At 51.7% G+C, this 21,036-nt stretch overlaps 2 protein-coding genes across 2 annotated transcripts; both read right to left on the bottom strand.

The window, feature by feature from the left end:
* Window positions 1-3,175: 3,175 nt before the first annotated feature.
* S100A10 (S100 calcium binding protein A10) lies at window positions 3,176-8,612 on the bottom strand. The gene is made up of 3 exons (XM_029054774.2): window positions 8,552-8,612; window positions 5,449-5,606; window positions 3,176-3,712 (listed from the first exon to the last, which is right to left on the bottom strand). Exons 2-3 carry the CDS (start codon window positions 5,578-5,580, stop codon window positions 3,551-3,553), a joined length of 294 nt encoding a protein of 97 aa, XP_028910607.1. The 5' UTR covers window positions 5,581-5,606; window positions 8,552-8,612; the 3' UTR covers window positions 3,176-3,550.
* An 8,187-nt stretch (window positions 8,613-16,799) lies between these two features.
* Window positions 16,800-20,397, bottom strand: S100A11 (S100 calcium binding protein A11). Its single transcript, XM_029055606.2, has 3 exons — window positions 20,281-20,397; window positions 18,616-18,771; window positions 16,800-17,412 (listed from the first exon to the last, which is right to left on the bottom strand). The coding sequence occupies exons 1-3, from the start codon at window positions 20,281-20,283 to the stop codon at window positions 17,239-17,241; spliced, it is 333 nt and encodes a 110-aa protein (XP_028911439.1). The 5' UTR covers window positions 20,284-20,397; the 3' UTR covers window positions 16,800-17,238.
* Between the last annotated feature and the right edge of the window lie 639 nt (window positions 20,398-21,036).

Genomic DNA, 21,036 nt, shown 5'->3' with positions numbered 1-21,036 from the left:
TCTGTCTTTGTGGGGGGTCCAAGAGGTCGGGGAGAGAGACCTGGGAGGAGCCAGAAGCAGCATGGCTTAGTGGAAAGAGCACGGTCTTGAGAGTCAGAGGACCTGAGTTCTAATTCTGGCACTGCCACTTGTCTGCTGGGTGACCTTGGGTAAGCCACTTAACTTCTCCGTGCCTCAGTTTCCTCATCTGCAAAATGGGGATTAAAATTGTGAGCCCACCCCAGGACAATCCTATTATCTTGTATCTAACCCAGCGCTTAGAACAGTGCTCAGATCATAGTAAGCGCTTAGCAAATACTATAATAATTATTATTAGTACAGTGCTTTGCACACAGTAAGTGCTCTATAAATACAATTGAATGAATGAATGAATGGATGGGTGTGTGTGTGCATGTGTGCGGCTCTGGGCAGGCCTTTCCCTTTTCCCCTTTCACTGTTCCCTTCCTACTTCGTGGCTCAGTGGAAAGAGCACGGGCTTTGGAGTCAGGGCTCAAGAGTTCGAATCCCAGCTCTGCCACTTGTCGGCTGTGTGACTGTGGGCAAGTCACTTAACTTCTCTGTGCCTCAGTTCCCTCATCTGTAAAATGGGGATTAAGACTGTGAGCCCCACGTGGGACAACCTGATTCCTCTATGTCTACCCCAGCGCTTAGAACAGTGCTCGGCACATAGTAAGCGCTTAACAAATACCAACATTATTATTATTATTATTACTTTCTCCCCCTCTTCCCTCCATCCCTCTCCCCACCCTTGCTTTCCCCTTCCTCCAGGGGAGAGGGGGTCACCTGGGCCAGGGTCGGATCTGGGGAGGTGGGGAGGGGTCCATCCATCCTGTCCAGTGGCCTGAGAGTATAAAGCCAGAGCATCTTCTCCCTCCGGAGTTGGAGGACCACCCCCGTTCCCCCATCCCCCCCCCCCGATCTTCCCCAGGAAGGGACGGAATTCCTGGTCAGCGATTTATGGTGGGATGGGGCCCAAGGGGGAACCTCCAAATCTGGGGGGGTGGGAAGGGGAAGAAGGGAAAGAACAGGAATATTTTGGAATCCCCCACCCTATTCTCCCTGCTGCACAAATCCCTCTGGGAGAGATGCAGGTCCCCCGATTAGACTGTGAGCCTGTCATTGGGCAGGGATTGTCTCTATCTGTTGCCGAATTGTCCATTCCAAACTCAGTACAGTGGTCTGCACATAGTAAGTGCTCAATAAATACTATTGAATGAATGAATGAGGGGCTCAAGTGCTCCCAAGACTCCAGCGGATCTCCCTCCCCTCCCCTCTACCAGGGCAATCTCCTGCAAGTCACTCCCCAGACCTCAGTTTCCCCTCGATTGGGAAATATTGAACAAGCAAATGACACATTCCTTGCCCACAAGGAGTTTTTACAACCCAAGGAGGGAACCAATCATTAAAATATTTACAACCAGAGGAATCAAAATGCAAATGAACGCACAATTGAATAAACATGAATTACTAAGAGCTGAGTAGGCGTGGGTAGAGAAGCAGAGTGACTTAGTGGAAAGAGCCTGGCCTTAGGAGTCAGAGGTCGTGGGTTCTGATCCCGGCTCTGCCACTTGTCTGCTGTGTGACCTCGGGAAAGCCACTTATCTGTGCCTAAGTTACCTCATCTGTAAAATGGGGATTAAGACTGTGAACCCCTCGTGGGACAACCTGATTACCTTGTATCAACCCCAGTGTTTAGAACAGTGCTCGACACGTAGTAAGCACTTAACAAATACCATCATCTTCATCTTCATGACTTGGAGTGCTGGGAGTGAATCTGGGAAGGCTTGTTGGAGGAGGAGGTGGGCTTTTGGGAGGGCTCTGATCATTCCCAAGATTGTCTCTATCTGTTGCCGAATTGTACATTCCAAGTACTTAGTACAGTGCTCTGCACATAGGAAGCACTCAATAAATACTATTGAATGAATGAATGAAGTCGCTGCTTTTGGTTTTCCCTCATTAATCAATCAATCAATCTGTGTCAGAAGGACCTGGGTCCTAATCCCAGCTCTGACACTTGTCTGTTGTGTGACTTTGGGCACTTCTCTGTGCCTGTTACCTCATCTGTAAAATAGAGATTAAGACCGTGAGCCCCATGCAGGACGTGGACTGTGTCCAATCAGATTAACTTGTTACTATCCCAGTGCCTAGTCCAGTGTCTGGCACATAATAAGCGCATAACAAGTACCATAAAAATAAAACAAACCAATCAATATGTTTATTGAGCACATGCTGTGAATAGAGAACTGTTCTCGGACAGTTCTAGACTGTTCCCATAGATACGTTGCCTTATATTGTAAACCCTTGGGGGGCAGGGACTGGGAAACAGTGTGGTCTGTGGGAGAGCACACAGCCCTGGGAATCAGAGGACTTGGGTTCTGTTCCCGGCTCTGCCACCTGCCTGCTGTGTGACCTTGAACAAGTCACTTAACTTTTTGGTCCCTCAGTTTCCCCATCTGTAAAATGGGGATCAAACATCTGTTCTCCCTTTTATTTAGACTGTGAGCCTGAGGATGGACAGGGACCGTGATCAACCTGATTTTCTTTTATCCAGCCCAGCATTTAGTGCAGTGCTCGACTCATAGTATGCGCTTAACAGATACCACCATTATGATTTTTGCTTCTGGCGCATTCTTCCCCAGGGGTTACTGTATTAGATTCAGCTGGCGGTCAATAAATATTATTGATTGATGACTGTTACACCACTCCTACTCCCCCTCACTGTTCCTCCTCCAAGAGGTCTTCCCTCTTGTCCTTTTGTTCAAACTTCTTTTTGTGTCACCTTGACTTGTTCCCTTTATTTAGCCCTCCTCTCAGCCCCATGGCACTTTGGTCCATATCTGTCATTTATTTATTTCTATTAGTGTCTGTCTCCACCGGACTATAGATTGTAAGCTCGCTGTGGCCAGGGAATGTGTCTATTATTACATTGTCCTCTCCCAAACACCTAGTATAGTGCTATGTACAAAGTGAATACTCAATAAATACGATTGACTGACTGACTCGCTGGCAGTGATAAAGCCATAAGACACCAGGTTGGGGGGTGGGGGGATGGGGGTCATTGGGAAGAGCATACTAAAAAGACCCATTTTAGGATCCAACGCAAAGCATTAGCTTTTGACTTCTCTTCACCTTCAAGAGAAGAATTTGTGAAGAAGGCACAGACAGACTCGAGGAAGACATTTAAAAAACAAAACAAAACAGCATCTCTTTATTGTAGGGGCAGCGGCTGAGCACGGTATAAAAATCAAAAGCTTATCTGGCATTCAACAGACTTTTCTAGCGGCCAAATTGGAATCTGGGGGTGGTTGGGAGGGTCACTGATTCATACTACGGGGTTTTGAGTGGACCGGGGTGGGGGTGTCTCGGAGCTTCTCCCACCCCACATGATGTTCCCCCGCTGCCCTACGCCGGAGGCAGCAGGGGTGGGGCTACAAATATGTGGACCTACCTGGGCTGGATGTTTGGGGGACGGAGGAAGGGGGAGTCATGGTGGCTGTTCAACCCCACCTCCTCCCACCCTGGCTTCAGCCCCCCTCCCCAGGTTGTGGCCTCATTTCTTCCCTTTCTGCTTCATGTGCACCACGAAGTAGTCGTTGCAAGCGATGATCAGCCCGGCGATCAGCGAGAAGAAGCTCTGGAAACCCACTCTGCCATCCCGGCACTGGTCCAAGTCCTTCATGATCTTATCCACGGCCAGAGGGTCCTTCTGGTTCTGGAGGGGGGCAGGGAGAGGGCGGGGGGCACGTCACTGGGACAGGTACTTTCTCCACTTGGGGCGGGGGTGGGAAGGGTTTACCTCGGTCTCCCCCACCCCTCCCATCTCTCCCACCTGTCCTCACAAGGGTTCTGTCTCCTCCTAAGAAGTGGGGATTGGGCAGACACTGCCTGGGCGGCAGCCCTGGGTTTTGTATCTCCCCGCCGACCTCCCGCCCATGTCCTGCCTCTGGCCTGGAACACCCTCCCTCTTCATATTTGACAGACAATTAGTCTCCTCCTTTTAAAAGCCATCTCCTCCAAGAGGCCTTCTTAAACCTCCTTACCCTTTCTCCCTCTCCCTTCTGTGTCGCCCTGACTCGCTCCCTTTAATCATCCCCCATTCCATCCCCACAGCATTTATGCACACATCTGTAATTTATTTATTTTTACTCATGTCCGTCTCCCCTCCTCTAGACTGTAAGCTCATTGTGGGCAGGGAATGTGTCAAGTATACTGTCATACTGTACTCTCCCAAACGCTTAGTAGAGTGCTCTGCACACAGTAAGCACTCAATAAATACGATTGCCTGACTGACTGACCAACTTGCTGGGTGGTCTGAAGCCTCTGATTGGGTCTTGGTTTCCTGCCCTGACCAGTGAGGGTGAGGATTCCCGTCGGCCCCGGAACAGCTGGGTCTTAGGGAAGGAGAAGCGGGGGGCCGTGATCACCTCACGGATCCTTTCTCTCTGCACCCCTTTCCCACCCGACCCCTGTCTGATGATGGCTCATGAGGAGGGCTGGCGGGCCACCTGCGGCTCTGACGGAAAGAGGCAAGGAGGCGGTTCCGGTCGATAAATAATTCAGCCGCCAGCTTCTCCTCGGGGCCTACAGGGCTCAGGCCCGACCGGGTGGTAGCGGAGCGATCGATATTTCTCTGCTAATAGGATCAGATCCAGGGCCTTCCCTCCTGCCTGCCTTTTGCCGCTCTCAGACGGTGCCAGCCAGTCCAGGATTTTAGCCCGGGGGTGTCCTGTCGCCTGACCGAGACATGCAGCTACTTCTGGGGAGAAGCGGGGCGGCAGAGGGGGGCCGGGGAAGAGTCGCGGAGGGAAGGAGGGTGGAGACAGAGAGGCAGAGGCAAAGACACCCAAAGACCTAGGTAGAGATAGCCCATTTAGGATGATTTGAAAGTTAACCTGTTTACCCACTGCTAGGAGCAGGGAACTAGGCTGGCCAATAAACTTATTACTTATTAGCCTACGAACAGCTTTGCTCCTGAGCGAGAAAGAGACAATGACAGAGAGACAGAGAGGGCGACAAGAGATAGGAAGGAAAAACAGGGAGACAAAGATAGAGATACTCAGAGAGAGACAGGAAATAGAGCGATATCCAGAGAGAAAGACGGTGGGGGCAGGAGGAGAAACAGAGATTACTAGTAATGGTATTTATTGAGTGCTCCTGGAGTGCAGTGTACTGCACAGAGGCAGAGAGGCAGGGTCAGAGAGAGGTGGAGATGAAGAGAGAAACCGGACTGTGCGGAGAGGGCTGAGGAGAGATGCAGAGTAGGGGAGTGAGGGCCAGGGTCACAAGGTCACACCTCTGCTGGAGAGCATGTGCACTGGAGGTCACAAATGGGAAAGCACACGCACCCCGTTTCTCGTAGGGAAAGCTTGGTCTTGGCTATGGACAAGAAGGAGATGATGGAGGTGAAGAGGAGATGGGGATGGGGGGGAGGGGGAGGGTCTCACTCACTTCCAAGAATCCGGGGAACTCTTTCTCCATCAGCACCCTCAGATCATCCTTGGTCAGGTAACCCTTATCCCCAGCAAACCGATGGAAGGTGAACATCATGGTCTCCATGGCATGTTCCATTTGAGATGGCATCTTTGCGATCCAGGTAGGGAGGTGACCTTTTGTTCCAGGAGAAAAGAATCCAGATGTCACCTCTCGGGACCACTGTGAGGGACCACACCCCAGGCCCACCGGGAACTCTGTGTTTATCCTTTTCAGCCCCACCACTCATTCATTCATTCATTCATTCAATCTTATTTAATGAGTGCTTACTGTGTGTAGAGCACAGTACTAAGCACTTTGGAGAGTACAATATAACAATAAACCGACACATTCCCTGCCCACAATGAGCTCCATTATGCCCAATGCTCAGAGACACCCATCTGGGCCAGGGTAAGGGGGTGTCGGCCCTCCATCACCCTCCCAAATTAGTGGTGGACCGGGTAAAATTAAGTGATCCTGTCTGTCAGGCTACGATCAGTCGATCAATCAAATTTACTGAGCATTTGCCACGTGCAGAACACTGTACTAAGCGCTTGGGAGAGCACAATACAACCGAGTTGGTAGGCATGTTCCCTGCCCACAGTGAACCTATAGTCTAGAGATGGGGAGTGGAGAGAAGTTGGGGGAGAAGGAGGAGTTGGGGTGGGAGTTGTGCTCACCTCCTCCAAGAGGTCTTCCCAGATTAAGCCCCCCTTTTCCTCAGCTCCCCCTCCCCTTCCCATCACCCCGACTCACTCCCTTTGTTCTACCTCCATCCCTGCCCTACAGCACTTGTGTATATATGTACATACCTATAATTCTATTTATATTAATGACTGTTTACTTGTTTTGATGTGTATATATATATAATTCTATTTATTTGTATTGATGCTATCGATGCCTGTTTACTTGTTTTGATGTATGTCTCCCCCCTTTGAGACTGTAAGCCCGTTATGGGCAGGGATTGTCTCTACTGTTGAACTGTACTTTCCAAATGCTTAGTACAGTGCTCTGCACACAGTAAGTGCTCAATAAACACGATTGAATGAAGGAATGAATCTGAGAACCTTCTAGTGCTCCGGGCCAGGGCAGGGGACCGGAGCTGTCCTCCGGGGGCTGGGAGCATGTGCCTTGGGTGCAACGGGGGCGGGGCCGCACACGCTCTTGCGGTCTAGTTTTCTGCAGGGAAATAGCTGAAGACATCCACCCAGTGGGGCCTAGAGGGCCCAATTTTCAAAACCAAGGAGTCTCCTCTTCCTGCAATACTGTTTGGGGGGAGGTGCAGGCTGAGTGTGTGGAGGCACCCATGGGTGCAAGAGAGAGCGAGAAAGAGAGTTTGGATGGACAGGAGACAGAAGTGCAGGGTGGGGTGGGGGTGGGGATTCTCCCTCTCCCACTTTGTCCTTTTCCCCTGCTCAAGGGACTGAGCATGTTCACATTCTTCCCCCAAGGGTGGAGTCTATCTGGGAAGCTTCTCGTAAGAGAAGCCCCCCTCCCCAAACCAAGTCCCATCATAGGGGGCCCCTACCCCCGAGCAGACCACTCCCCCCCGCCCCCAAGCTGGCCGGTAGGTTCTCAGAGGGCAGCGGCTACCACTTGAATCTCCTGTGTCCAGTGGTGTGCCCCCGGAGCCAAGAGAGGGAGGGGCGGGGCAAAAATGGCGCAGGGTGGCTAGTAGCCAAGGTGGCAGGGGAAGCCAAAGGGAGGGGCCGGGAAGTGCAGTGCTCAGATGCACCACGGGTGCACCTCCGCACCCACCCCTGTAAATACACACACACACAAACACACACACACACACAAGCACAGACTCCTAGACATCTGGAATTTGGGGTTGGGGGTACTCGGGGCATGCATGGAACATTTACCCTGGGCCACCCCCGCCCATGCTCTCTAACGGGGAGGGAGTCCCATCCCGCCCTACCCCTGTCAATGCCCCACTGGTCCCCGCCCAGTCCCGAGGGGCACAGAGGGCCTCTGCAGCTGGTTCTGCCCCCCACTCCACCCCAGGCCGGCCACACCCGCGGTCTCCCCTGTCCCCTGCCCCCTCCCTGCCCGTCTTTATCTCCTCCCTTCCCTGGAACTCGCCCCAGCCAAAGATCAGGTTATTCCCGACGGGGGCGTTGGCCAGGGCCTGCCCCGACCCCATCCCGGGGGGCGCAGAGGGGAAAAGAAAACTGGAATAACTCGGAGCCGCTGTCGGTCTCTTTCCCAATCACACCCAGCTCCTCCCCCCCAACCGCGGTGAGGGGCCTCTCCCCTTTGCATCGCCCCCCGCCCCCTTGTCCTGGTGTAATTACGAGCCCCAGGGCCTCGCCCCAAGATGCCAGGGACCCCACCCCGCTGAGTCACTGGACAGAATGACCCCAGCGAGGGCGGGACAGGCCTCCCCCTAACACACACACACTCTCTGTGTCCCCCCTCCCCCGCACTTCATGGGAAATCTCCTCATTCAGGGGGAGGCACAACTAAGACTAGGGGGGGCTGCCTGCCCTGATCAGGAGGTTAGAATGGGGGGGTCCCTTCCCAGGCCCATTTTCTCGGCGGTCTATAGCAGAACCTGCAGGCGGACCGGTCAAATATACCCCGCACCCCGTCTTTCCCCGCCTCCCGTCTCCCGAAGAAGCAAACCCTGACCAGGGAAGACCGGGGGGCAGAGGGGGCTGCGAGGAAACCCAAACCCACCCCCCCGCCGCCGCCCAACTCGGTTTCCTCTGGGGTGAGTGGGAGATGGGCAGCTGGGCCAGTCCTGCCCATCCCGACCCCACCCACCCCCCTCCCTCCCGAGGAATTTGAGGGCGAACCGTCCCCCTCTTTTCCAGCCCCCACCCCCGGCCCGGCTGGGAGAGAAGGGGGATGGTCACCGTCCCCGGGTACCCCCCAACCCGACGTTCCAGGGGCGCGGGAAAGGGGGGTCGTCGACAGCCGGGACAACGGGAAAAGTAGCGGTCGGGCGGGCGGGCACCCCGCCAGGAAGAGGGAGTTTCCCCCAGCCCCCTCCTGGGGGTGACTGACTGACCCTCTCGGGGAAGGGGCGGTCAGTGGGGACCCCCCCGGGGGGATTCGGGGGACGGAAGGGACTCACCTTGCAGGAGAGGAGAGGAGTCCGACGAGGAGAGACACGCAGAGTCAGGAGCTGGCGGGGGCCGGGCGGCCTTAGAGGAGTCTCAGGTGGGTGGGGAGAGGGAGCGGGAAGCCGCAGCCTCACCCCGCCCCCGGCCCCACCCTCGTCCCCTCCCCTTAATCCCCCTCCCCTCCCCTTCTCCCTCTCCCCGCCTCCCGGCTTCCAGCGCCCCCCACTCCACGCCCCAACTCCACCTACCAGGCCCGAACCCAAAGCCGATGCTTCCTCCTTCTCTCTGCCCACATCAGGGTTCTGCCTCCGGTTACACACACACACTCTCTCTCTTTCCCCCCTTCCCTGCTCTGTTTTTTCTCTTTCTGTGTGCTCTGTCTGTTTCTCTCTCTCTGCTGTCTGTTTCTCTTTCTCCCTCTCTATCTGCTCTGTCTCTCCCTCTCTCTGTCTTGTCTATCTGTCATTCTCTCTCTGTTTCTCTCCTCCTCTGTCTGCTCTGTCTCTTTCTCTCCCTGTCTGGTTTATATGTCTTTTCATTCATTCAACAGTATTTGTTGAGCGCTTACTATGTGCAGAGCACTGTACTAAGCGCTTGGAATGGACAATTCGGCAACAGATAGAGACCGTCCCTGCCCAATGACGGGCTCACAGTCTAATCGGGGGAGACAGACGGCAGAGCCAAACAGAACAACACATAAATAAGACAACATTATCACGATTAAATAGAATAAAGGGGATGTATCCCTCATTAACAAAAAAAGGGTAATAAATAATATATACAAATGAGCACAGTGCTGGGGGAAGGGGAAGGGGGGAAGGGGAGGAGCAGAGGGTGAGGTGGGGAGGGGAGGGAACGGGGAGCAGAGGGAAAGGGGGCTCAGCTGAGGGGAGGGAAAGGGGGAGGAGCAGAGGGTGGAGGGGGAGCCAGAGGGAAAAGAGGGGAGCTCAGTCTGGGAAGGCCTCTTGGAGGAGGTCAGCTCTTCTCAGTAGGGCTTTAAAGAGGGGAAGAGAGTTAGTCTTTTTTTCTCTGTTTCCCTCTCTGCTCTGTCTCTCTTTCTCCCCCTGTCTGCTCTGTCTCTTTCTCTCTTTCTCTCCCTCTCCCTGTCTGGTCTATTTGTCTTTTTCCCTCTCCCTTTCTGTCTGCTCTGTCTCTCCCTCTCCCTGTCAGATCTGTTTCTTTCTCTCCCTCTCTGCTCTGTCTCTCCCTGTCTGCTCTGTCTCTCTCCCTCTCCCTGTCTGGTCTATATGTCTTTTTCTCTCTCCTTCTCCCTTTCTGTCTGCTCTCCCTCTCCCTATCTGGTCTGTTTCTCTCCCTCTCTGCTCTGTCTCTCTCTCCCTCACTCCGCTCTGCCTGTTTCTCTCTCTCCCTGTCTGCTCTGTCTGCCTCTCCCTCTGTCTCTGTCTGCTGTCTTTCCCCTCTCCCTGTCTTTCTCTTTTTCCCTCCCTGCTCTCTCTCTCTGTTTCTCTTCCCCTCTCCCTGTACACATTTTTTTCTCTCATTCACTCCTTCTCTGCTCTGTCTTTCTCTGCTCTTTTTTTCTCTCTCTTTCTCCCTCTTTCTCCCCTCTTGCTGCTCAGAGACACAGAGAGATAGACACACCCAGGGAGAGGCAGAGATGCACGGAGTCAGACACTCAGAAGATAGACACACCAGAGGCATGGAAATACACAATGACAGAGCTTTGGGGAGATAGACAGCTCTCGGAGTGATAAACAGAGATGACAGAAAGATAGATGCATTAGAGAGACACTGAGATGCACTGAGAAAGATAAATGACAATGTTAACTATTATGAATAATAATAATTTAAAAGGTATTTATTGAGCACTTTTTATGGCATTTGCTATGCGCTTGCTATGTGCCAGGCACTGTTCTAAACATTGGGGTAGATGCAAAGAAATCAGGTTGGACACAGTCCATATCCCACATGGGGCTCACAGTCTTAATCCCCATTTTACAGATGAAGGAACTGAGGCACAGAGAAGTTAAGGGACTTGCCCTAGGTCACACAGCAGACAAGTGGTGGAGCTGGGATTAGAACCCAGGTCCTTCTGACTCCTGGGCCTGTTCTTTATCCACTAGGGCATGCTCCTTCTCTTACCGTGTACAGAGCACTGTACTAAGCACTTACAAAAGTACAATGCCATAGAGATGGTAGATAGGATCCCTGTTGAAAAGAATTTTGTCCAGAGATTCAGAAGGACACCCAGAGAGACATACCAAGACAGGGACAAATAGAAACAAAAGGAAAGACACCTAGTCAAAATCACAAAGAGACAGACATACTTAGAGACTCATTAAGACAGAGAGGTAGAGAGACATACTTAACAAGAGACATCGCCACTTGAAGGTCCCCCTGAAACTTCAGATTTTAACATACCCATAACAGAACTCCTTATCTTCCCACCCAAACCCTTTCCTCCATCTGACTATATTATGACTGTAGACAACATCACCATCCTCCCTGTCTCACAAGTCCAGAACCTTGGCATTATCCTCGATGTGTCACAATCATTCTTTTTTTTTTTTTAATGGTTCTTGTTAAGTGCTTACTATGTGCCAGACACTGTACAAAGCATGAGATAGACACAAGCTAAACAGGTTGAACACGGACCTTGTTCCACATGTGCTCACAGACTTAACCCACATTTACAGATGAGGTAACTGAGGCACAGAGAAGTTAAGTGACTTGCCTAAATTCATACAGCAGGTGAGTGGTGGAGTCAGGATTAGAACTCAGGTCCTGCTGACATCCAAGCTCATGCTCTACCCATTGGACCACACCACTTTTCATTCATTTCTTCAATCATATTTATTGAGCTCTTACTCTGTGCAGAGCACTGTACTAACCGCTTGGAAAGTACAATTCAGCAATAAAGAGAGACGCTGCTTCTCACTCAACCCACATATTCAATCAACCACCAAGTCCTGTCAGTTCAACCTTTACAACATCACTAAAATCTGCCCCTTCCTCCCCCAAATCCAAGCATTTATCCTTTACTGCCTTTATTACCGTATCAGCCTCTTTGCTGACCTCCCAGCCTCCTGTCTCTCCCTACTTCAGTCCATATTTCACTCTGCTGCCCAGATCATTCTTCTACAAAAAACATTCTGGTCATGTTTTCCCACTCCTCAAGGGTCTCCAGTGGTTGCCCGCCCAACTCCACATCAAACAGAAACTTCTTAACCTTGGCTTTAAAGCCCTCAATCACTTTGCCCCCGCTTACCTCACCTCGCTGCTCTCTCACTGCAACCCAGCCCACACACTTTGCTTGCTCCTCTAATACTAACCTTCTCGATCTCATCTATCTCACCACCGACCTCTCGCCCACATCCTTCCTGTGGCCTGGAATGCCCTCCCTCTTCATATCTGACAGATAATTATTCTTCCCACCTTCAAAGCCATATTAAATTAACATCTCTTCCAAGAGGCCTTCCCTGACTAAGCCCTCATTTCCTCTTCTCCTGCTCCCTTATGCATCACCCTGACTTGCTCCCTTTAAGCGCCCCTCCCTCAGCCCCACAGCTCTTATGTACATATCCATAATTTCTTTCTTAATATTGTCTTTCTTCCCAACTAGACCGAAGGTCGTTGTGGTCAGGAAACATGCCTACCAAGTCTGTTACATTGTACTCTCCCAAGTGCTTAGTAGAGTGCTCCACACACAATAAGTGCTCAATAAATACGATTGATTGATTGAGACACAACAGAGACGGAGGAATAGAGACACACTTGCATAAACAAACCTAGGCAGAAACACAGAGACAAAGCTCCACGCAGAGATATACAATGAGACAGAGATAACCAGTGAGGTAGAGAGACATACTTGGACAGAGACACAACAGAGACACACTTGGAGAGAAAAACCTGAAAAGAAACACACAGAGACAAAGAGATGGCACCCTGACAGACACAATGAGACAGGGACATCCAAAGTCAGAGAGTGACATTCCTAGAGAGAGACACACAGAGACAAGAAGATGGAGACACCTACGAGACATATCTAGACATATCTGAGATGCCATAGCTTTAAATTATATTTTAAATTATCTGTGAATTTATATTAATGTCTATCTCCCCCTCTAAGGTATAAGTTTGTTGTGGGCTGGGAATGTGTCTCTGAATTCTGTTGGAGTGTACGCTCTCAAGCGCTTAGCACAGTGTTTGGGAGAAGCAGCATGGTGCAGTGGATAAAGCACAGGCCTGGGACTCAGAAAGTCACGGGTTCTAAGACCAGCTCTGCCCCTTGTCTGCTGTGTGGCCTTGGGCAATTCATTTCACTTCTCTGAGCCCCCAGTTACCTCACCTGTAAAATGGGGATTGAGACGGTGAGGCCCATAATATAATGTTGGTATTTGTTAAGCGCTTACTATGTGCCAAGCACTGTTCTAAGTGCTGGGGTAGATACAAGGTAATCGGGTTGTCCCATGTAAGGCTCACAGTCTTAATCAGCGTAGCTCAGTTTGAAAGAACATGGACTTGGGAGTCAGAGGTGATGGGTTCGAATCCCAGCTCTGCCACTTGTCAGCTGTGTGACTGTGGGCAAGTCACTTCACTTCTCTGTGCCTCAGTTACCCCATCTGTCAAATGGGGATTAACTGTGAGCCTCACGTGGGACAACCTGATGACCCTGTATCTACCCCAGCGCTTAGAAGAGTGCCCTGCACATAGTAAGCGCTTAACAAATACCAAGATTATTATTATTATCTCGGGGGGGGCCGGAGAAAGTGGGAGTCGGGGGCGGCAGGGCGGGGCCGGCCCTCTTTGCGGGGCTGTGGCGCCCTCTGCCGGCCCTCGGAGGAGCAGCATCGAGAAGCAACGTGGCCTATTGGCCAGAGCCCGGGCCCACTTGTCTGCTGTGTGGCCTTGGGTAAGTCACTTCACTTCTCTGGGCCTCAGTTGCCTCATCTGGGAAAATGGAGATTAAGACTGTGAGCCCCATAAGGGACAGGACGGGGTCCAATCTGATTTGCCCTGTATCTCCCTCAGTGTTTAGTTGCAGCGCCGTGGCACACAGTAAACAATAAATACAATTATTATCATAGTTATTCTCTGTGCCTCAGTTGCCTCATCCGTAAAATGAGAATGAAGACTGTGAGTCCTAAGTGGGACATGGACTGTGTCCAACCTGATTCGCTTGTATCCCCCAGTAGTAATCCCCATTTTACAGATGAGAGAACTGAGGCAGGGTGCCTAATGGATTAGAGCATGGACCAGAGAGTCAGAAGGTTTCAAATTCTAATCCAGGATCTGTCCCTTGTCTTGCTGTGTGACCTTGGGCAAGTCACTTCACTTCTCCTTGCCTCAATCTCCATCAGTAAGATGGGGATTCAGACCGTGAGGCCCATGGGGAAGGGGACTGTGTCCAACCTGATTATCTGTATCTACCCCAGAGCTTAGAACTCCCCGCATCATCGTGCCCCTGGCCAGTGGGCAGGAAATGGGGTCTGTTTAACTGCTGTACTGTACTCTCCCAAAAGCTTAGTACAGTGCTCTGCTCACAGTAAGTGCTTACGGAAATATGATTGAAGGAATGAACAGCACTTGACACATAGTAAGTGCTTACAAATATCATCATCATCATCATCATTATTATTAAAAGCTATTCATTCATTTATTCATTCTTTTAATCATATTTATTGAGCACTTACTGTGTGCACAGCACTGTTCTAAACGCTTGGGGAAAGTACAGCACAGTAAAAAAACCGCAGTGACATTTCCCTGCCCACTACAAAACTTACAGTATAGAGGGGAAGACAGACATTATAGAAACAAATAAATTACAGATAGGAACATACGCTCTGTGGGGCTGGGAGGGAGGAGGAGCAAAGGAGCAAATCTGGGCGACGCAGAAGGGAGTGGGAGATAGAAAAGTGGCGGTTTAGTCTGGAAAGGTCTTTTGGAGGAGATGTGCCTTCAATAAGCTTTGAAGGGGGAGACAGTAATTGCCTGTCAAATTTGAGGGGAGGAGGGCATTTCAGATCAGAGGCAGGACATGGGCTAGGGTTTGGCGTTGAGGCAGATGAGATCGAGGCCCAGTATGATGCGTTAGCACTTAGAGGAGCGAAGTGTGAGGGTTGGGTTGTGGAGGAAGAGAACGAGGTGAGGTAGGAGTGATCAAGGGGATGAACTGCTTTAAAGCCAATGGTGAGAAATTTTTGTTTGATACGGAGGTGGATCGACAACCACTGGAATTTTTTGAGGAGAGGGTGACATTCATCCCCTTGGAAGGAGAACCAGAAGGAGGGAAAAAGAGAGTGAGAAAGAGAGAAACTGGACAGAGCAGGTAGGGAGGGAGAGGTAGAGAGAGAGGGAAGTATACAGGGATCAGGTCATTGGTAGGCGAATCAGTCAACAGTCCAATTAAACACCACTGATTGATTACAAGGATGTAGTCCTCTCTCCCTCTGACACCTTCCCCCTTCCCAGCTTTCCTCACCCCCTGGAGCAACCGACGGTGGAGATCCAACTCCCGCCCCTCGGTCCCGGTTCCCACGGGGCCCCGGGCCACTCCCACACTCAACTTCCCACGAGCCCGGTCTTGCCCAGGCCCCGACGGCCGGCCCTTGCTACCGGGCGACGGATTTCCAGAAAATGCAACTATGCAATAGAGGGGACCCCCCCAAAGGAATGTGTGTGTGTGTGTGTAGGGAATTTATCTGATTCATTGTTATTAATAATAATAATAATGACATACATATTATATGATATTTGTTAAAGCGTTTACTACTGTGTCGGCCGCAATGTACTAAGCCCTGGAATGGATCCACAAGTAAATCAGGTTGGACACTAGGTCCCATGTCCCACTATTGGGCTCACAAGTCCTCAACCACCATTTTTACAGAGGAGGGAACTGAGGCCCAGAGAATTGAAGTGACTTACCAAGGTCACACAGCAGACAAGTGGCAGAGGCCGGAATTAGACTCAATGACCTTCTGACCTTTATCAGGTATTGTAAGCGGCTTACTATGTGTAAGGCAACATGACTAAGCACTGAGCAAACTTAACTAAAGCACTGTGTACACTCTCCCAAGAGGGTTGGACTAGGGCTCTGCACCTGTCCTAAGCGCTGAGCAACTGACTAAGCACTGTTGTATTCTCCCAAGATATTTAGAACAATGCTCTGCACACAGTAAGCACTCAATAAATACGACTGAATGAATGAAAACTGAGTGTGTGTGTGTGTGTGCGGGGGGATCTTCGTCGCCCCCCCCAGAAGATGGAGTAAGCCCACCCTTCCTCTAGACGACCCCTTCCCACGGATGCTCACCGCGCAGCAGCAGCAGAGATGGGCAGGAGGGGTCGCCGATTGCGGGGGGTTGGACGGGATGGGGGTCTCCGGGTTCCCGCTTCTGTCCCGGATGTCCCCCTCCAGCGCGGGGATCGTTTCCCCTCCCCCCTTGGGGGCCCCCTCTCCTTCCCCTCCTCGGGCCAAAGGCAGCAGACACTTCCTCTTATAGAAGGCGGATGTGGACGGCGGTGGGGCGGGGGGTGCCGGGGGAGGGCCCCGAAAATATCCGCCTGCAACCTCACCGCAGCTCGAACCACAACCCCCGACCTCTTTCTAGGAGCTTCTAGCGGGCCACCGCCCCCAGGAAGGATGCCCGGATTGCACCACCTCTCCCTGGACCCCCAGGGCTCCCGAGGCCCCCAGATCGACCTCTGAACGACCCACTGCATTCCTGCTCTTTGCCCTTCTTATTCAATGGGGTCCGATACCCCCCGGAGGGCAAGTGTCCAGCAGACATTTACTCATCCCCCCCTTAAAGCCTTATATGAAGGCCCATCTCCTCCAAGAGGCCTTCCTTGACTAAGCCCTCCTTTCCACTCCCTTCCGCGTCGTCGCCCTGACTTGCTCCCTTTATTCATCCCTCCTCCCAGCCCTACAGCACTTAGGTCCATATCCCTTAATTTGTTTATGTGTATTAATGCCTGTCTCCCTTTCTAGACTGTAAGCTCTTTGTGGTCGGGGAATGTGTCTGTTATGTTGTTATATCGTACTCTCCCAAGCACTAAGTATTGTGCTCTGAACACAGTAAGGGCTCAATAAATGACTGACCGAATGAATGAATGCCCCCACCTCCCTTTGACCCTTCCCCAGTGGTAAGCCCAGTGTGTGTGTGGGCATAGGACCTGTCTCCCCCTCCCACTGGCACCCCCCCCATTGTGTCCCCTCCTCCCTTAGCCCCTCCCCCAGTGCTACGCGTCCCCCACTTCGTGCTCCCCTGGGACCCCCTGCCACATGATTGTCTGGTGGACTGTTTCTACCATTTTGATTTATTTCTATAAAGTGAGGGGTGGAGGGTGGGGAGACAGGGGTAGGCATGTCCCAGGGCTGGGCCGCTCCTGGCTCAGTGAGTGCCAGTGTAGAATGGGTGGGGGTCACGTGTGTGGGGGTCTCTGGGAACAGGGGAGGTGGCAGAGGAGGGGGCTTCAGTGTGGAATGGGTGTGTCTGGGGTTGTCATGGACTCTGCTGTAGAAAAGAAGAGGAGGCTTCAGTGTGGAATGGGGGGAGGTCTGGGGGTGTCATGGACCCTGGTATAGGGCAGAAGGGGGCGTGTCAATGTGGAATGGAGGTAATATCTGGGGGTGTCAATCTGCTATAGGGCAGAGGAGGGGGCTTCAGTGTGGCATGGATGGGGACTCTGGGGGCGTCGCTGGCTCTGCTGTTGGGGAGGAGGGTAGGGGGCTCGCTCAGATCTTCTTGTGCTGGTGGTGGGCGGTGGGAGGTGCGGCCGTGAAGGAGGTGTGGCAGGCCTGGGCCAGCCCCCCAATCAGATTCAGGAACTCCTGGAAGTCTAACTGACCGTCACAGTTGAGGTCCAGTTTCTTCATCATCCGGTCCAGGACGCCTGGGTCCTTCTGGTTCTAGGGGTGAAGAGGACATCAGGCAGTCATGGAGCCACCCGAACCCCGGCCCCCCCATCGAGGCTGAGTCCTCCACTCCACCCCCTTGGTGATATCATGAACGGCATCACCAATCACATGCTCTCTTTTTCCCCTTCCTCTTTTCTTATTTATCAGTTGACCAATAGTATTATTGAGGATTTACTCTCCGCAGAGCTCTGTACTAAGCACTGTAGAAATAGTATGGCTTAGTGGAAAGAGCAGTCCCTGGAAGTCAGAGGACCTGGGTTCTAATCCCAACTCTGCCATTGGCCTGTGTGATCTTGGGTAAGTCACTCAACTTCTCTGTGTCTCAGTTTTCTCAACTGTAAAATGAGGATTCCTTCCTCCAATTTAGACTGTGGGATAAAGACTGTGTCTGACCTGATTAACTTGTATCTGCCCCAGTGCTTGGCACACAATAATTGCTTAACAAATGCCACAGTTATAATTATTATATGAGAGGAAACAATAAAGTATGTAGACACAATCCTTGACCTCAAGGAGCTTACAATCAAGCAGGAGGCTATATAGTACAGTCTTCTGCATATAGTTAGCACTCAATAAATACCACTGATTGATAGAGACTGAACTTTCCCAAGTGCTCAATAAATACAATTGAATGAATGAATGAACTATATGTTATTACACATCCTCCTATCTGTAATTCATTTTAGAGACTGCCTCTGTTGCTAGATTATAAATTCCCTGAAGGCAGGGAATATGTTTACTTCTCTTCGGTACTCTCCCAAATGCTCAGTACAGCACTCTGCATTCTATAGGTGATATAGGCTTTAAACAATTCAATCACCTTGTCCCCTCCTACCTTACCTCTCTGATTTCCTGTTACGACCTGCACAGTCAACTCTTTGTGGGCAGAGAAAGAGTCTACCAACTCGGTTATAGTGTACTCGCGCAAGCGTTTAAGTACAGTGCTCTGCACCCAACTGTGGTATTTAATAATTGTGGAATTTGTTAAATCCTTACTTTGTGCCAGGCACTGCACTAAACACCGGGGGGGGGGGGGATACAAGCAAATCAGGTTAGAACTAGTAAGCGCTCAATCAACACGATTGGTTGATCGTTGGATCGGATAACTGTACGGCGCCTCAGCACTTAGTACAGTGTCTGGCACAAAGTAAGTGCTTAACAAATATCATCATTATCAAAAGCCACCCCTCTGACCTTAGAGAAAGCAGCCAGTTCCGTGTTCATGAATTTGAGGAACTCAGTCTTGGACAGGGTGCAGTTATTTCCCTCCTGGCCAGCATAGCGCTGGAAGACGGCGATCAGGGACTCGATACAGCGTTCTGTTTCTGTGGGGTTGAGGATCACCTTGGCCTGGATGGAGAGAGGGAACGGATGGAGGTGAGGAACAGGGGAGATCCAGGAAAAGCACGGGGGGGAAAATCACTCTCCCTGCCCCTCCCCCTCAGGAAAACCCTTTTTCTGCCCCCTGCAGAATCTCCCAGGGACAACCATATCCAGTCGGGCACTCTGAGCTCCTGCAGAGATAGACCGGTTGTGGGGCCGAGCATGTGCGAGGATGATCCAGTTATGAGTAGAAGCAGCATGGCGCAGTGGATAGAACACGGGGCTGGGAGTCAGAAGGTCATGGATTCTTCTCCCGGCTCCGCTACTTGACTGCTCTGTGACCTTGGCCAACTTACTTCACTTCTCTGGGCCTCAGTTACCTCATCTCTAAAATGGGGATCGAGACTGTGAGCCCCATGTGGGACAGGGACTGGGTCCAACTGATTCATTTGTATCCACCTCAGTGCTTAGTACAGTGCCTGGCACACAGTAAGTGCTTAACAAATACCATTATTATCATTATTCTCTGAGCCTCAGTTACTTCATCTGTAAAATGGGGATCGAGACCATGAGCCCCATGTGGGAAAGGGACTATGACCAAACTGATTTGCTTGTATCTGCCCCAGTGCTTAGTTCAGTGCCCTGGTACATAGTAAGCACTTCACAAATACCATAATAATAATTATTATTATATGGGGCTCATAATAGGGCCTTCGGGCCCAACTCTAAAATCTCCTTCCTTCCTCAGTTCCTCCCTCTGGACACTTCCTGGGGAGGCTCCCTATTTCTACACCCCAAGGGAGAGGCATTGTGTGTGTGTATTTGTGAGTGTGTGTGGGTGAGGAACAGGACAGGAACTGTAATCCAGCTAGGTGGGAAGAACAGCCTGCAATTCCTGATTGTTCCCCTCAAGCGTATTCCTGACCGTTACCAGAGTCTCCGGGACATAGCGCCTTCACGATCTGCCCCTTCCCAGCCGTCACCCTCTTCCCGTTCCACCCCGCCCCTCTAGAGAGGGACAGGAGCTGGGAGTGGGAAGATTTCGGAGGTGGGTCAGAGGGCGAGCCTTGGGGAGGGGGAGGGGAGTCTCCAGACTGGAGAAGAGAGCAGGAAAACGGGGTGAGGGGGCGACTGGGGGGAGTTGAAGCATTTAAAGGCATTTCCCTGGCATTGCCTCCCCTCTATTTCCCATGACTCCAGAGGAAGGGAATCCCCCTGCCACTGGTCTTTCTTCCCTTTAAAAACCCCCTTCCTCGCCCCCAAGCAGGCCAAGTCTCCCACCCTCCCCACCAACATTGGGTTTTTTTTTTAAGATCCCTCATTAACTCCTCCCCTTCTTCCTCCCCACTTCCCCTCCTCGTTCACGTTTCCCAGCAGCAACTTTAGAGACCTGGAAGAGGCCTTCCAGGCCTCATCTTAGCTGGGCTTGGGACGGTCTGGGAGGGCTGGCAGGGAGGTGGGCAGTGGGAGGGAAGGGGGGAAGAAGGAGAGGGGGGGTCGGGGAAGGGGCCGGGGAAGTCGGGAGTTGGCACTCACCATGGCGGAGGGCTGGGCAGGGCAGAGGAGCAGCGGTGCAGGTCCTGTAGAGAGCGGGGCGAGCGGAGTTCTGAGTTGGGCCCTGCCCCAACCCAGCCCAGTCCAGATGGTGACCGCCTCTCCGCCCCCATCTCTCTCCCCCTCCCAAAACCACCGCCCTGCGAGTCTCTGGGATGAGTCACCCTTTCCTCTCCCCTGCCCCGCCGCAGCTGGGCCTGACTGGGCACGTAGGGACTCCCAGTCTAGGCCGCCCCTTGTCTTGCCTCAAAACTCCAGACACACACACACACTCACACACACTCCCAAACACAGAAACATAACAGAACCACATTCCCAGACACACACAGATACACACATAACAGACACACACACTTCCAGACACACGCACATACTCCCAAGCACAGACACACACATATCAGACATACACACTCCCAGACACACGCACGTACTCCCAAGCACAGACACACACATATCAGACATACACACTCCCAGACACATCCATGTCACTCCACATCCCAGACACACACAGACACATATAACTCCCAGATATACACAATAAAGGCACACACACAATCCCAAACATAGGACCTCACACACTCTGACACACACAGAGACACACAAACTCCCAAACACAGGCACACACGTAACAGAAACACACTCCCAGACACACACAGACACACATAACAAACACACACACTCCCAAGCACACACATACATACGCACTCCCAAACACATACGAACATAAACACACACTCC

This window comes from Ornithorhynchus anatinus, chromosome X5, assembly GCF_004115215.2.
Source record: "Ornithorhynchus anatinus isolate Pmale09 chromosome X5, mOrnAna1.pri.v4, whole genome shotgun sequence".
NCBI classification, from domain to species: domain Eukaryota; kingdom Metazoa; phylum Chordata; class Mammalia; order Monotremata; family Ornithorhynchidae; genus Ornithorhynchus; species Ornithorhynchus anatinus.
The sequence above is the reverse complement of the archived record's forward strand: the minus strand, read 5'-3'. Positions and strand labels throughout refer to the sequence as shown.